The 17,054-nt window shown below is 55.5% G+C and overlaps 1 protein-coding gene across 4 annotated transcripts in view; it reads right to left on the bottom strand.

The window, feature by feature from the left end:
• TNIP1 (TNFAIP3 interacting protein 1) overlaps positions 1 to 17,054 on the bottom strand; it is a 48,568-nt gene that overhangs the window by 14,950 nt on the left and 16,564 nt on the right. For 3 of the 4 annotated variants that reach the window (XM_008692492.2, XM_008692491.2, XM_040630393.1), the window contains exons 2-8: positions 13,407 to 13,578; positions 12,093 to 12,227; positions 10,651 to 10,736; positions 9,235 to 9,318; positions 6,468 to 6,659; positions 2,812 to 2,906; positions 1,111 to 1,231 (exon numbers count right to left, since the gene is read on the bottom strand). In XM_008692492.2, the coding sequence (XP_008690714.2) occupies positions 1,111 to 1,231; positions 2,812 to 2,906; positions 6,468 to 6,659; positions 9,235 to 9,318; positions 10,651 to 10,736; positions 12,093 to 12,227; positions 13,407 to 13,542 (849 nt within the window). In that variant the 5' untranslated portion in view covers positions 13,543 to 13,578. The remainder of the gene's footprint in view (positions 1 to 1,110; positions 1,232 to 2,811; positions 2,907 to 6,467; positions 6,660 to 9,234; positions 9,319 to 10,650; positions 10,737 to 12,092; positions 12,228 to 13,406; positions 13,579 to 17,054) is intronic. The other variant, XM_008692493.2, reaches the window with a different exon arrangement.

Genomic DNA, 17,054 nt, shown 5'->3' with positions numbered 1-17,054 from the left:
GGGAACCCGCGGGAGATCAGGGGGCTCCACCAGTCACTTCCACAAGAGGAAGGCCAAGGCAGGCTCTGCCTGGAGGGGTAAATGGGGGGGAGGGAGGGGCTTCATGGGCTGGAGTTCAGAAGGCCATTTATCAGCATGCTTCTCTGCCACACCGCTGGTCCACCTGCTAGCAGGTGATGCAGGGATCCTGATGACAGGAAGTCACGTGACCTCTCCACACCTGCCACGGCTGTGTCATGGAGTAATCGCCCCGGCCCTGCCTAGCATACGTGTGGAGCAGAGATCCAAACAGGATGACAGATTTGCAAGCCCTGGGTAAGTTCCACATTGCCACATAGTAACAAGGAATTAAGTTATTAAGATAATCGCTGCCATTACATAGGTGTGGGGTTTGTTAAAAACATTGAGTCCTGCTGTGCAGCCATTAAACCCCATTAAAAGGAGAAAACACGTCAGGAAAAAGCTGGGGCTCAGCTCTGCAGGAAGGGGAAAGGCACGGACTGGGCGAGGGAGGAGAGCCAGCCCCTGCGTGGGAACTGGATGTGAGCCACAGCTGGGAGCAGCCGTGGGAAGGAGTGCCAGGCCATGGCAATGTCAGCTAACCCCCTCTTCTCTCCGGGTCAGTGGGCCCAGGACACAATCCCAGGAGCTTACCAGGGTCCCCTGAGGGGCGTTCTCAACCCAACACCCTAATTCTGCCAGGAATATCTGAGATGTTGAACTGACTTTTGAGACCCACCCATCAGAGACCTTCACAAACAGGAACATGTTTAGGGAATGTGCCCAGACTGAGCGAAGGACTCGACACCACTTTCTATGAGCAGTGGCTGAAGGAACTGGAGCTACTCAGCCTGGAGAGGAGAAGGCCTGTGGGGGCCACCGAGCCGTGGTCATGGCCAGCAGCCTGAGTGTGCATGCCAGGGGATGGGATGCTGAGTGAGGGCTGAGGAGTGGAAGTTCCAGGGGCGTGAACCGTCAGGCTAAGCCAAAGAGACGCCATCTAATGAGAACCTTGTAACAGGGGAGCTGGCTGCAGCAGGAGGTGGTGAGCTCACCGCCACGGGACCCTGGTGACCGAGGATGACGTGGAAGGAGTCTCTGGGCACGTACCTGCTGCTGTCCGGCCACCCCCTTCTTGCCTGCACCTTCTATCTGTGGTGCACCTGGCTGCCCACAGGCGTCCTCTTTGCCGCAGCTCCTCAGCAACTTCTTGAGCTCCAGGTTTTCCTCCCTGGGTCAGAGGCAAACAGAGAGGTCACATTGCTGGCCCTGCGTAAAGGAGGCTGGGGTCCTCGGACATTCTACTCATCTGAAGTGTAGTTGCATCCTGGAGAAGAAGGCGGGACCCCAAATCCTGCCCTTGGGGAGAACAAAAGAAGGCATCCCTAGGTCCCTTTGCTGGCAATCTGGGCTTCTCTAGAAGTCTCTGGTCATCAACAGCAGGGTTTCCCATTTGTGGGAGGTCTGCACGCATGAGATCTCCAGGATGCATCCAAACCTGCATTAAACGACCCTGATCGAGTTCCAGGGAGAAAGTTACACCTTTTCCAATCAGCTTCAAACCTCCTGTGTAGAGCGTGGGAACAGTCTCACCCGAGGCTAACAGGTCTGGAGCTCTCCTCCAGGACATGCTGGTCTGCCTTGTTCACAGGGAGAGGGCAGGCTTCAGGCCCAGAGCCCCCTGTGGGCCACGGCACTTTGCCAGAACTTAGTAAAACCCCTCCATGTTCACTGTATTTATTGTTGGGGCTGTCTTCTATTGATTGCAGGTAATGCTGTTTTCTATTAACTCCAAGTTTTATTTATTCTGTTAACTGCATGTTTTATCATAATTTTAAGTAAAAACATGATTCAAATAAAAGCAAATTCTTAAACCAATAAGGTAGGTGACATAGGACATAATAAAAAGAGTTGATGTGGGTTCAGGTATGACTGAACTAGGGAAAATATTTATGTTGTATTTGCCAGCTAAGTTTCCATGTCATAATAGAAAAACGGAGAAGTCAAGTGGCTTTCCAAAGGTCACACAGCAGGGACTTGCACTCTTGCCTTCTAGCCTGAGTCTTTCCTCCAGCCTGGGGTCTCAGATCCATGAATGGAGTCATTATGGCTCTGAAACTCCCAACTGTTTGGCCCTCTGGAAATAAATAAATATATGCTGACTCCAAATGGCACAGTGACTCCGTAGTTACACGCCTTACTCTCTGGGACTCAGTCTCCCCCTCGGCACAGTGCGGGGTCTGACCCGCATAATCTCGAAGGGCCCTTCAAACGCGGACAGTCAAGAGAGTGTTTCTCAAGTATGATCCCGGGTCTACCTACATCGTAATCCCAGAGGTCTTTGGGAAAATGCCTAGGCCTGCTTCACACCCACTGAATCAGGATCTCAGCAGAGGAGGGAGGGGTGGGAGTGTGAACGTGTAATGCCTTCCCTGACCCTCAGGGATCCTGGGGAGTCAGAGAGCCAGGAGGCAAATGAGGGAGCCCTGACTGTTAGCAGGAAAACAGCGGGACACTGCTGGATGGTGACCAGCAGAGGGCAGCAAAGCCCTGAGCCCTCGCCCGCTGCTAACAGGCTAAGGGAGCAAGTTCCCACGGAAGGAGTGCAATTTGTACAGACCCTCTTCTGAGGCTCTTAAGACACTCTAGAACGATATTAAAAGGGCCAGAGAAGGTACCCAAAGAGAAGGACCAAGGGACCTGACATCCACAGCCTCAGAGCCCTCAGCCCTCCGTCCAGAAAACGGTGCCAGGCACTACCCCTCTCCTCCTGCCCGTCTGACTCCTGGCTCCTGAGGAGCTTGGACTTACCGCAGCCTCTCAGCAGCCTGATCCCGCTGTTCCAGGCCCTTGTCCAGCTTGGCCTTCAGGGCCTCATTCTCCTTCCGAAGCTGCTCACACAGGGTCTGCAAGGCAGAGAGGCAGACGGGGGGGGGGCAAGGTGAGGGAAGGGGTGCATCCCAAATGTAGTTTGATGATGGAGGACAGGGGAGGGGCCATAGCCACACCAGGTCCCAACACATTATCCTCTTTGCATGGCTTCAGCCAGTCCCTCTCAGGACAGCTGGGAACCCAGGTGCTGGGCCCATGCGGGCTCCTCTATGCATCCTCTCCCTCAGAGCCAGCCATGAGGATGCCTGACCAAGAATCAGCCACAGGGCCTTCTGGTCTAGCTAGGCAGAGGGCTCTGCCCCTCCTCCTCTTCCACTGCTGTCCCCACAGTGTAGAACACTCTTCCTCACCAGGCCTCCCCCAGCTGACTTCTACTCCTGCTTCAGGTCTCAGCCTAAACATCGCTTTGTCAGAGAAGTCCTCCCCGACTCCCCTACCTCGGGTGAGTGAGGCCACTGCATTATCCTTGCTCACAGCCCCTGCTCTCACCCTGCTTAGGACTTGTGATGAGTACAGCTGAAGAACCACCAGTCTGTGAGCGCCTGGAGGCCCAGGACCCCCTCCCCACTCTCCCAGCTCCGGACCTAGCACAGCCAACACTTAACTCTGCTGAAGGCCGGCCCGACCGCGTGACTGAGCGGCCCAGTGAAGGAAAGAGTGCGTGAGGAGCAGAGTCCTAGCAGGCCTGTGAGCCAGTCAATCTGGAGACCGTCAGAGGCTTCGGTGTGGTCAGACGACAAGGCAGGGCATTCGGTCAAGACCTCAGCAAGCTCTCAGGTGCGGCCCGGGCTTGCCTCACGTCTGAGACAGTTCCCTCCTCTCCGCATGGGGACAATGGTTCCTCTCTGCCTCCTTTACAAACAAGACCCTGTGGCCTGCCAGTCCCCTGATGCTATCTGAGGGTTCCTGCTGGGAGCACAGCGAGGTGGGGAGGGGGGCATGGAAGATGGGACGGCCAGGCCCAGGGCCTCACGGACGGGGAGGGCAGGGGGTGCCGCCAAGGAATGTGATGCACATGTCGCTACGAAGTTACTCTTCCGACAAATACTTGGTGAGCACCTAGTGCGCGTCACGTCCACAGCCAGTGCCCTTCCACTCGCTGCCTCGTGAGAGCCTCACGGCTTCCCCAAAGCAGCTTAACTCATCTCTGTTTTAAAAGCGGGCCGGGGCAGGTGACGTGATTTGCATGAGGTTGCACAGCTGCTAAGTATCACCACTGGGATTACAGCCCATGTGGCAGACCTAAACTGGGGTGCCCCCCCCGCCACGCCGCAGGCGCAGAGGGGAGGGCAGGCCTGTAGCTGGGCTGGCGTACAGCTGCTGGTAATCACCGCCTCCACCTGCTCCCTTCCGTTTCCAAGTCCCGGGCTCTCCGAGATCACCTGGCTACTCCTGGCCCACGAGAGTGAGCAGCAGCGACACGCGTTCACTTCCGGGCTGGCCCAGGCACGATTCTCTGGTCGCTCTCCCCTGTGGCTGCCTCACACCCAAAGGGCATGAGACGCCGGGGCGTCTGAGGAGCAGAAACAAGCCCCTGCCACATGGAATCTGAGGGAAAACCGTACGGTCGCCAGGGAGATTTCAGAGTTGTCTGCTTCCACAGCAAAACCTAGCCCTTTCTGACTAACACAGGGGAGACCCGGGAAGGCTGCATGGAGGAGACAGCCTGGAAATGGAGGCTGGTGGGACACCAGGGATCCGAGGCCGAGAGGACGGAAAACTACCGTAACTGGTCTGGTGTCTAGCAGAGGCCTTGCGCCATACCTGCCTTTGACAGTGTTTGTTGAGCGAACAAAGAAACAAATCAATGAATCAATGAGGAGGAACTGGGTTAATGTGCCTCCACCCACAGGCTGGGCAAATACCCAGGATGCCATGGCCCTGGGTGGGAACAGAATGTCCTGCTCCCGATCACTAAGGGAAGGCTGGGACGAGGACTCGCTGGGACGAGGACTCGTGCACTGTCTACCTGCCAGTCCAGAGGGCTGTTTCCTCTGAGTCTCTGGGCAAATGCCCCGGGCACAAAACAGCCGATGGAGGGAGGAGGTCACCAAGGTCATCACCTTCCATTAAAGGGACCAAGAGAGCTTACCTGTGAGGTCATTTGATCATTCATTCAAAATCACTCACTCAAAAATGTGCACAAAACACCTGCTAAGCGCTGGACGCTGGGATCCAGCGGTGAGTATGACACGTAAGGCACCTGTCCCGCCTTGTATATTCTAGCAGGGGGCGCAGGGAAAAAAATCATACACAGAGTAGATAAGCCACCCAATAAGATAAACTTATTACAAACTATGCTAAGAGCCAAGAAGGCAACGCACACAGGAGCTTGCTACACAAAAAATGCTAGAGGTAGGCAGGACCCTCTTTTACGAGGCCTGGCGTCAATTTCAAAGCCAAACCGCTGACACTCAAAGTGATCTCACCGCACGCAGCGCACCATCTTCAGCTCCCCAGAGCTCGGTTCGGACACCTCTAAGCCTCTGTGATAGCAGAAAGACGTCTCCCTCAGCCTGGCCCCCCCAGACCCTCACAGGGTGCTCCAGTCGCTCCCCTCCACGCGCACCTCCCTCACGGTGGGATGGGAGTCCTGCGTTCTCCCTGGAGTCCTCTGCCCCGCACCTCTCTCCTCACGTCTGTCTCCAGCCCAGACGCCCCTCCTGCTCTTGTCGGTCCAGCCCTTCCCAAGGTCACACACAGCAGACTCCCCCGCCACCCCCCCATCAACGGGACCATCTTGAATGTCTGCTGACACGAATGAGATCACAGATCAGTGACAGGATGGTAACTGGCCCAGAGGGAGGAAGGAGACTTCAAGTTATACTTTGTCACTAAGGTGACAGGCACTCGGGTCCTCTTAGAGCCTCAGCTTCGCCATCTCAGAATCCTTCCCTACCCAAGGCCCTTGAGGCTAAGATCCCCTGCTCAGTGCGGACGACCGATCCCCACAAAACCCTAACAGTGACCACTTGTTATGTTTGAGGCCTCCCTGGGTGCTTCGTTAATACAGCAATCCCATGAGGGAGGCATTCCCGACTCCATGTTATTGAGAGGGACGGTGCAGGACAGAGAGGATAAGTGACCTGTCCATTATCATACAGGGGAAAAAAAAAGTCACTACTAGAACCGAGGACCATTCTATTCTAGTCCAAGGCCTGGCCTGGCCTAGGAAGGAATCTGACTTCACTCCCATGGTGCAGGGAGGGTTGAGAGGGAGGTGAGGATGAGGCTTCGAGCATGGGATTTAGCACATGACAGACTGCGGTCTGAATCCCAATTCTTCCAACTCCGAGAGGCAGGGCTGCTGCCGACCTGCCCACACCCACGCCCCGGTGGTATCCCCAACCATGAGATTTGCATCGCCCACCCACATGTTCCAATTTCCTTCCTCTTCCTCGTGCCTTCCCACGACTTCCTTACCTTGCTCCCCACCCTGAACGGTAAGTCCGGAGTCAGCCCCCAACACCACCCGCCGAGGTGCCTGTGGTACCCCTGGCTTCCCAGGAAGAGCGGGGGGAGGCGCGGGGGGGAGCACACCTGCCATCCCCGGCCCTCCTCCCAGCCGCCCTCACCTGCAGGATGGAGGTGCGCTGCTCATTCTTGTGCACTTTGGAGGCCAGCCGGTTGAACTCGAGGGCCATGCGGCCCAGGTGCGTGAAGAGCTGGCTGCGGTCCGGCTCCTCGGCGCACACGCTCAGCGTGGTCTCTAGCCGCTGCAGGTGCAGCATCAGGTTGCTGTCCTCGTGGGGCGGGGGGCCCAAGGCCTGGCGGGAGGGAAGGGCACACGGACCACTCGTCACCGCCATTCTCCCTCGGCTTCCCCGTGCCCGTGACTCAGTTTCCCCCTGAGCCCCGCTCAGCCCAGGGAAATTCTCTAGTTACACAGGTTCCCTGTCTGGGGCTGACTCATGGGGCAGGACCTGGGACTCCCAGGCCGCGGGCTGGCTTAATAGCAGCAGGGCCACCTTCCTCCCACACCCTGGGCCTCCCTGAGCGTCTGTGGGTAAACCACTCGCCCACCAGGCCCCCGAGTCCTCCTCTACTGAAGGTACACACACTCCTCCCTTCCCCTCTACCTCACGGGGCTCCTACAAGGGTGAGCTGCCATGTGAAAGCTGCAAGCCCAGGAGAGGGGGTCACTCTATTGAGCACTGAGTCACTGGTTCAGGGACTTCTGACCCGGGAGCCATGCAAAGACCAAAGCTGCCTGACTTTTATGTCTACAGGTGTGTCTTCCGGGGAACGGTCCAAGCATTCATCGACTCCTCAGAGAACCCAAGAGTCAAAACAGAGGGTTCAGAGAGTCCCAGTCTAGTGGAGTATGTAAGAAATGAAGCAAACTGGGGGCAACATAGTCCCATCTCAATAATCAATCAGTCTATCTTTAGCCACCTCTCCTCTGTCTAGAACATTCGTACCAAAGACAATGGTGCCTTAGTTATGCCAACACCATGTCCAAGGATCCTCACTGGTACCTTATAGCTCACTGCATTGAGCCCGGCTCCCCTGCAGGGTATCTGAGGCCCCACCTTCCCCCTGCCCGAGCCTTCATGCACCAGGCCCCATGCCTCCTCAGTCTTCATTCCCGAAGTATCCCCTCTGCCCACCCTTCCCAGCCCTGCCCACGTTTCAGCTCCTCTAGCAGCCTCCCCTAAACATTTATGGAAGTCACAGATGTCAACGCCATGGGAAGCCTCAGGACTCAGGCTGAGAAACCATAGTACGGGCAGAAGGAACTTGCCCGAAGTCGCCCAGTGAGTCAGTGGCAGAGCCAGGACTGGAACGCAGGCTTCTGACTCGTGATCCAGTGCCCTGCCACACTGAGCAACCTTGTCTCTGCACTCTGCCGCCTGGAAATGCCCTACAGCCACACGGGGCGTTCAGCAGACGCTTACATAATATTGTTAGCACCTTATCCTAATAGGAGAGCTGCTTCTTCAATTCTGCATTCATCCCCCCACTGCCTCTTCCCACAAAGGGCTTGAGGTGGTGAATGCTGCTCTATTTAAGGCTCATGAACTGCTTCATCGCTACGATTTCTCCCACTAGCCTGCAAGCTCCCAGGTGGCAGGGAGGCAGCCTAGGCACAGGGTGGGGCTAAGGAGGAACTTATTAACAAGATGGAACTACTGGTCCAAGGTCATAGAGTGAAATACTCTCTGAGCAGGGGCGGCGTCTCTTCTTTTTTTTTTTTTTTAAGATTTTATTTATTTATTTGAGAGAGAGAGAGATAGCCAGCGAGAGAGGGAACACAAGCAGGGGGAGTGGGAGAGGAAGAAGCAGGCTCCAGTGGAGGAGCCTGATGCGGGGCTCGATCCCAGAACGCTGGGATCACACCCTGAGCTGAAGGCAGACGCTTAACGACTGCGCCACCCAGGCGCCCCAGTGTCTCTTCTCCTTGACCAGCATCTCAGAGCCTTCGGGGATAGAGCAGAACCTTTCTGATGCTCAGACCTGCCCGAGAGGATGAGGAACCGTCACTGAGGGCGTGCTAGTGTAAGCCAGATGATCCCTTGGGGGACATTGCACTGGGGGACTGACAGATACAACATGCCACCAGTGAACTAAGGAGCAACATCTGTCCCCCAGTCCTTAGTAGGAGGAGGAAATAGAGACCACAGGGAAGAGTCAGGCCACTTACTGCCTCATAACCACCAAAAAATCTCACCAAAATATCTCAAAGTGGACACGGAGGGAGAAGGAGAAGAGGACAGGACTTAAAGACTTTTGAAGAATGTTCTAGACTTTTTGCAATGGTTCTCCACTAGGTCTGCCATTCTAAGAGAGCAGAGGAGGACACAGTTGGAATAAAGGCAGCAAGTAGGGTAAGGTATGGAACGAGAATGCTGGGTAGACACCCCCAGAGCTGGAGGAGTGTATAGGTGGCAGTGTGTGTGTCTGTGTGTGTGTGTGTGTGCGTGCGCGCACCCCGAAGGGGAGCCCGGGAGGAACAGAGAGCCTGCACAAAAGGATCACCTGCCTCAAGCTGTTCTGGGCTTCTCTGGCCCTTTCTACTCCACCCCGGCTAGGAGCCCACAGGCCCGAAAGCTGAGTCATAGTGTGTGTCGGTGCCCAGCACAAGGCCGAGACCAGCAGAGCTGGCAGCGTGCCCAGGCTTTCTCAATGGCCGCGTGCCTGTATGGCCCCAGTCGGGGAAGTCACCAGCCAGGGATTTGCATATGTGAGCGAGAAGCACCCCCTGCTCCGGCCCCTCGTGTATCCCCAAGTGACTCCAGAGTGCCCAAGGGATCTGAGTGGATCCTGTGCCTCTCCACCAGGGCCAGGTGACTGAAACAGAGAGGAGACGTGGGATGAGCTGGGGACCCGCCATCCACTCACCGTTGTGCTTCTGGCGTGGCCGCTGCTCGCTGGGGGAGAAGTCTGCTCCTCGGCGGGGACCACTTCAAATTCAGAGGAGGTGCCCTGTACAGAAAGGGAGTTAGGGACTGCCTGAGAGAAAAACACCTCGCCCCTCCTCTGGAGCCTCGTGACAGAGCCGCGATTCATCCGGGCAGCCCCTCTGCACAGAGGCTGAGCTCACAGGGAATTCCATATCACTTCCTGTGAGACGGCAGAGCAGGATTCCCAGCGGGTCTGCCCGCACCCTACTGTGTGATCTGAGGTCACTTTCCCCTCCTTGGCCAGTTTCCTCGTCTGTAAAACAGGGATGTCGGACCAGTGACCTTGAACTGCAGCACTTTAGGCCTTGCACTTTTAAAATGTTTTCACAGATTCCATTATTTCTCAAAGCAACCTCCAGAGAGGTCAGAGGGTTATATCCCCTTTGGACAGATGAGAAAACTGAGGGCACGTCGTTAGTTCATGCAAAAGCAGGCAACACAGACAGCAGCTAGTATGGCCACCACCAAGGCAGTCCCGTGCCAGCCTTGCCAAGCCAGTTCCAGAGATCCCAGAGGAGTGGACCGCAGTAAGTCCCGAGGATACGTCAACAAATTTGGAGAGACTTTCAGGATTCACCCAAACGCAGGGTGGCCAAGGACTTCCAAACTATTCACACCTCTCAGCCGTACCAAGTAGAATGTACTGGTTGTGCAACCAATGGATAGGCCAGTGGTTCCTCTCAACCAGGACGCTGGCTCTGGGATTGCTATTAAATCTGGTCTCCAAGGACTATTCCAGCCTTCCCTCGTCCCAGGAATATGGGCAGACACGTGGAAGGATCTCTGCACTCAGCTTCGGCTGAGCCTCTTGGCCACCAAGAACCCAGCTCTGGATCTCAGCCCTGCCTTGGAAAGCCTCCCTTTCACCTCCACTTCCCCAGTGGTCTGTGCGACCTTGCAACAAAAAGCTTTTCCCTCTCTAGATCTCATTGGTAGGAGGAAGACCCTACACAGTACGACCACTAGGGTCCCTTCCAGTCCTAGGATACCAAGAAACTTCTCGTGGCAAATCTGGAGAAGACACTTTCTAAGCCCCCTTGGAGAATGTGAGTTCCAGGTTACTTCTATCCCAGCACTGTGCTCGGTCAACACACGCTAGGCATTATGCAACTCAGTAGACGGGAGGAATGCCCTGTGCATCCCAGGGTCTTCCTGGTTAAGTGTTAACTATGACCTTCATTTGAAAACAGGGAAACCGAGGCCCCAGGGAGACAGAGATCAACTTGCCCGGTATCACCTAGCAAGTCAAAGCCCAAGTTTTTTGACCTCAACCGTCTCTCTCCAAGTTCTCGTATCTGCCAATGGGCCCTTGAGGTCCAGGCAACTTTCAGCCATGACTCCAAATGTAACTTACGCTGGATGGAGGTTTTTGGACTGGCCCCGGTTTGTCGCTGGGGTGTGCAGGGTCAGTGGGTGGTGCTGGGCCACCTGCATCCTTTCCTGGGGAATTGAGAACACATGGATAAGCAGCAGGAAAAGGGGGAAAGCCCAGATACCACGCCCTTGAGGACAGCCCAGGCCAAGAGTTCTCAGCATTCCCTACACAAGTCTGGGAAAATGGGAGGTGGTCCCATCAGGGCCAGTAGCCTAGGGAAATGACTGGAATGATGGGGACAGAACCTGGACAGAGAGATCATCATCTTTGGACTTGCTGGGAAAATCCCAAGGTGGTCTCTGCTCCTCGCTACCCTGGACCTGCCTCAGTGATGACAAGGGGGACACTTTATGATTGACAAAGTATTTTTATATTTATCCTCTCAGCCAATTCTCGGGACAGCTCTGTATGTCCATTTTCAAGTAAGGAAACAGGAGACAGGGAAAGGTCACCAACCGGCCCACAGTCACACAGCCAGCCCTGGCAAAATCAGGACGCAGTCTCGTCTCTCCCTCTGACCTCCTGCAGCTGCTGGAGAGCGGCTGCACATCTCACTCGGGGGGTGGGCCCAGCGCCAAGCTGGGACTCCGAAATCACTGCTGAGCGGACCAGTGGAGGCTGGAAGTCCCCACTGACCACAGTGCCGTGGACTCTGGGCTCATCGCTTTCCTCCATGTGTCCATTCAGCAAATGTAACCACCAGCCAGCAGAAGACTGGCACACGGGCCTGGGCAAAGACTAGAGGCGGGCTGCAGCAGTAGGCACCTGAGCCTCATGTGTGGGGACCTTTGCTCCCCTTGTCCCCAACCTTGCCCTGTACTCGGCAACATGCTGAGGATTGCAGGGTGACTCCGCTTAGGACTGCAAGCCTTCCTCATAGTCAACGCTTTCCTTTAAGAGACAGCGTGTGTACCTTACACCTGAAATACACTGCAGCAGGCTAACAGGAAATCCAGATTCTTCCATAGGCTTCAGCTTCCCCCGTGGTAGAATGGAAAAAGTGGGGCCAGCCCAGAGAGCTTCGGACCCACGTGCCCACTCTGAGCGACTCGAAGTAGCTGCCTGGAACTCTACGCCTGGCACACAGCAGCTGCTCATTAAAGGTCTGCTGAATACATATGCTGCTACAGATCCCGAGGCCACGTGCTGGGTGCAGGGGACTGGGAGCCATCACTAGTGTCTGCCAGGGCCTCAGCAGTGCTGAGTCACCAGCCACTTTTGGACAGAATTATTTTGAGGTCCCTTCCACGTCTGACCTTCTGAGGGACGCTGTAGACAAAAGTGGACTAGGAGGAGGGTCTGTGGCCTCAGGATCAATGGAGGAGATGTGGGTTTCCAAATGAGAACGGAGACCACCATTCAGGATCTAGAGAGTTAGGAGTCTGGGAAAAGGCAGAGGTCCACCTAGACCCCCCTCCTACCTGTGAGCTCAGCCAGGTGGTCGAAGGAGGCCAAAGAGGGAGATGGTGGTGGGAGCAGCTCGCTGTCCTTGACCAGCTCCTCTGCCTTCTGCCGCAGTCTCGATGCTTCCATCTGGGACTCTTCCAAAAGCTCCCCTGGGGAGACGACGGGGAGCAAAGGAGTGACTCAGCTTAGTGCACCTGTTCTCCCAGCCCCACACCCCTAAGCCTGCTTCTGTGTGACTCCTGATGCTGGAGGCCCTGGACTGTGCCCCCACCATCACCCTGTGGGCTAAGCATCACACACACCATTCCAGCCCCCAAGCAGAGACGGGCCAGGTAAAGAAGGGGCCCCGCAATCAGGGAAAACAGGGTAGAGGGGAGCCAAGAACAAACTCCTGGTCTCCAGGCACTGTCCTCCTGCCCCACTCCTGCCATAACTGGCCAGGGACTCTACAGAAAGCCAGGGGCTCTCTGAGACCAGCCATCATGGCCCCTGGGGGCTACCCACAGCTTACACCCCCCAGTCAGGGGCTGCCTGAAGGGAGGAGACCTTTGGTAATACCACTACCCCTCTGGGCCTCAGTTTTCCTTCTACAAGTGGAGAATGGGAAACTCCACTCCCCCTTCCCTAATCTGCCATTCCAAGCAGACATCTGCCAAGCAAGGAGTAAGCAGTTGGAAAATCAGGGACCTATGCTCACCGCCAAAGCCTAAGGCCAGAGAAGGTGGCAGCAAAGCAAAGGGAGAGTTCTAGGGGTGTGGAGAGCAAACAGACTCTTCTGGACAGGGTATCAGTGAATCCTTCACACAGAGGAAGAGATGGCATCTGGGTTGGTTCAGTTATGGGGAGGTAAGCGGGCCTGCTCCAGGCAACGGGGACAGCTCGAGCAAAAGCCAGGACAAGAGAAATCAAGGACCTATTCCCACTTTGCTTCAAGCCAAGCTCAGCTCCCTGCTCCAACACTTGGGGACCATGCCCTTGTGGTCCTGGTGAGGCCTGCTCTCCCATTTCTGGTGCTCCCAGAAGACGAGGCCATTCTGTTTCCATGTGCACAAATTGGACCTTCCAGCTCCTCCTCCCTCCCCCACCCCACGCCTCCCTCTAGGTCCCTCGGGTATTCTGAGTCCTGCCATCATGATGCTGGGGTGCTGGAGAATCGGGGCCGGGGATGCTGGCCTCATGCTATGGAAGTGCACAAAGACAGGGCTGGGAGGCAGGAGCCAGCGCGGGGCCAGGAGGGGCAGAGGGATGACTTGGGTGGAGGCATATGCCAGCTGGCACGGCAGGCTGCGGGGAGGAGGCTTGCAGGGAGCGCGCAGGCTCTGTGTTACCTAACATCTTTATCCCTTGCATTTTTTCCTTCAGTCGGGAATTCTCCTCCACTAGGCGCTCAAAAGCTGCGGAAGCCTCTCCCAGAGGCACGCCGCCCCCAGGGTCGTAGATCCGGTATGGTCCTCTCCCTTCCATGAGGGTGGCTCAACCCCTGCCGTGGCGCCCACCTGGCTGTAAGGACAACAGCAGTACATGAGGGGGCTGGCCAGGCCATTGATGCGTCCTAGTCCATCAACGCCCCCGGAAGGCGGTCCCCATCACCCGGGAGAGAACACAGCGCTTGAGGCTGGTCTGGCCACAGGACAGCAGAGCAGCACGGTCGCCTCCTTTGAGCTGGACGCTGTGTCTCTATTAAGAGACAAGCCCAGAGTGGCATCAGTCTCTTTAAGCAGTCTCACGGCACTGCTGGCCTCACTTGGAACAGCAATCCACTTGAGGTACCAGTGCGGTACAGGAAAGAGCAAGGGACTTGGGAGTCAAACAGCCTGAGTTCACGTCCTGTCAGTGGGCTCCAGAAGGACAGGGACCCTGCCTCGCTGTGGCCCCAGCGCCCAGCTTGGTACAGCTATAAAGTGAGTGCCCAGTGAGCACTTAGTGAATGAATCAACGGTCTTGCCATTAACTCACCGCGGGATCGCGGGCAGTCCCTTCCCCACACTGAGGGGAAATGAAAGTCTTACACTAAATCAGTGATCTTCAGAGTAAGACGCCTGGGCCCTAAGGGATAAGCAAGTCAATCCAATCCCAAGCTTCATTTATAGGTACGTTCTCTTCTCTAAAAGAAAGAAGAAGAAGAAAAAACCCTGACTAATATTTAATATACTAATTGACACTGTCACCCTCGTCCTTCAGTCCCGTATCACGTACGGTCTGTCCCTTCCAGTTCTAATGAACAGATGAATTTTCCATCCAACCACTATCTACTCATGCAGCCAGGGTTTTGCACCCATCTGTTCAATTTCGTCTGCTTTATTTCGTTTGACAGCGCCGTGCAAAGTGATTTCAGAATTTCAGTTCTGTAACTGAGTATAGAAACGTCCTTCGTCCATTCATTCACTCAGCAGGCATTTCCTGGTCATCTACTCTGTGCTAGGTACCAGGCCGGGTGCCGGGAAATGATCAGCTAATAAGACAGACAAGAAGTCCTCATGGGGCTCACATTCTAGTGGCCAAGATAGACAGATGACAGAAAGGTTGATAAACATGGTATTAGGGGTGACGAAAACATCTCTGGACAAAAGTCAAGCGGGGAAGCATGAGGTAGGGACTTTAATTTTAAGTGGAGCCGTCAGGAAAGATCTCACAGAGAAGGAGGCATTTTAGCAAAGACCCGAAGGGGCTGAGGGAACTAGCCATCTGAGGGAAGAGTATTTTTGGCAGAGAGGAGAGTTAAGTGCAAAGGCCCGGAGGCTGAAAAACTGATCCAGTTTCCAGCCCGGCAAAGAGCTAGCCGACAGGAAAGAGCTCCCAGAGGGCTCCACCGGGGGCCCCAAAACCACCCTTCCAAGATCACCACCCCCAGGGCAAAACAAATGTTTCAGTCCGGAATCCTCAAAGGCCCTTTGAGCACCCACACAGCGCTCACTGAAAGAAAAGAGAAGGAGGATTAATAACGGCAGCCCTATTCATTAATCGGGACTAATCATGCCAGCCCCACTCGCTCCGGGGACATTATCTCCGTTAAGCCCTGCAACAACCCTACGAGACAAACTGCATTATCCTCATTGTGTGAGGGAGGCTTCGTGAGGTGAAGTAACACAGCCAGGATTACCTCAGAGAGTCAAGATGCAAATCCAGTTCTGCCTAAGCAAGTGAGTTAAATTAACCCCCTGCTACATTGGCCCCACACCCCCAACAGGACTCAGGCCCGAGGGGCGGAGAGCGAGTTCCAGCCTGCGGGGTAACACCTGCCCAGCCATCACGTACCTTCTGGGCATCTCCCCCACCTTGCGGCACAAGAAATAACAAAGATTTTGCCCCGAGGGCCCATTTTACCACAGAATGACGTGGGCCAGAACGAAACACAGAGTTCTGGTGAGTGGGACCCGTCCCCCAAAGACGGAGAAGCAGAAGATGAACACACACTTCGAGAGGCACCCACGCCCAGCTGGGCCCCACAGAAGCAAAGGACAGCTGCCCACACGCCCAACACAAAAGTCATCACTTAGTTTAGGGGGGACTTGTTTTCAACTTGAAAAGGTCAAAGTTACACAGCAGAGCAGTTCAAGCACCGAAGATCACTAAAGTATGAGGCAGTGCGGATAAAGAACTCAGCACGATGACTGGCCTATCGCAAGGTGCTCCAAATGTTGGTAGACGTGGGGGGCGGGGAGGCCTTCCTCTGCGCTCCCCACTCCTCATGCGCCTCTCCAGCAAAACTTACTGCCCAGGGTGCCGTGTATGTGACCAGCGTAAGCACTTGCACATTTGACTGAGAAGGTCCTGGAAGGGGGGGAGCGTGCTCTGCTCATCTGGCACCAGCATAGGTCTGGCGCTTGGAAGCCATGACTGAGAACTGAACGGAGCTCCCAAATAGGGAGACAGAAGGCTGGAAGAGGCTTGTAGCTGCTTTTGGTGATAAGTGGACCCACGTGTCCTAGGTCCTGCTCACCTCTCTACACTCGCCCTGAACAGAATTCACAGCTGACATTACGTGATGGTGTGGGTATGTTTTGTACTCTACAGCTGGCTTGCCCAGTAGACCAGGAGCTCCCTAAGAGCAGGGCCAAGTCTACCTTGTCCGCCAGTGTATCTTCAGAGTGGCCCGGAACACAGCTTCCGTAAGCCTTTAATCGGAGAGACTGAAGGACCAAAGGAGCCTATGACCTGCCTCTGCCTCCTGAGAGGCCATGTGAAAGCATTCCGAGACCCTGGCTGTGACCCACCAACCAGTGGTACTCTGGACACCCATGTACTTCTGGAACCAGGGCCAGAACAACAGACACATGGCCAAACGACAGAGCAGGATGTGGGGTACAGGAACTGAAACCCCATCTCCATGTCCTCCAAACTGTGTGATGCTCAGGTTCTCCCTCAGCATTGGGGAGCTGACATGGAAGGGGGTTCAAGAAAGCCAAGGAAGGAGCAAACAGGGCTACTCCCCCTGATTCCGGCCTTGTAGGCAGAGCGGGGGCAAGGCAAGAGAACAGGCTGGCAGGCAGTAGGCCAACAGAACCCCACACAAAGCAGCCCGATGTGAGAAAACCCTCTCTGGAGCTCAGGGGAGCCACCCAGGGGAGGGCCTGGACTTCTGGAGGGAAGAAACACAAAAAGAGAAATGGGGAATTTCCACGTCCTGCTGACCTCACGCCCAGATGGTCAGCGGCAGTTCCAGGATGACTGCCGGGCAGACAGGAACTCTCCTCCTGTCAGTATAGTTTCTAGAATGTTTCCTGAAAAGGGGAATCATTCCCAGGATGACAGAGCTGGAAGGGAATCTCCAAGGGCAACAGGATGACCCATTAGCAGGCATCCAGAGGCCCTCTGAGGGAGGGGCTGCGCCACTCTCCTGCCTCCTAGGCGGACAGCTCCTCTCGGCTTGTCTCAGCTCGTCACGGACAGCAGAGTGTGTGTGGAGGGGGAAGGAGGTGCGGACCCCAGGCTCTACTCGAGGCAGTACCTGAGGTCGGTGCCCAGGCAACCAGGGC

Source organism: Ursus maritimus, unplaced genomic scaffold (genome assembly GCF_017311325.1).
Source record: "Ursus maritimus isolate PB19 unplaced genomic scaffold, ASM1731132v1 scaffold_15, whole genome shotgun sequence".
In the NCBI taxonomy this organism is placed as follows: domain Eukaryota; kingdom Metazoa; phylum Chordata; class Mammalia; order Carnivora; family Ursidae; genus Ursus; species Ursus maritimus.
This window is presented reverse-complemented; position numbering and strand designations above follow the sequence as displayed.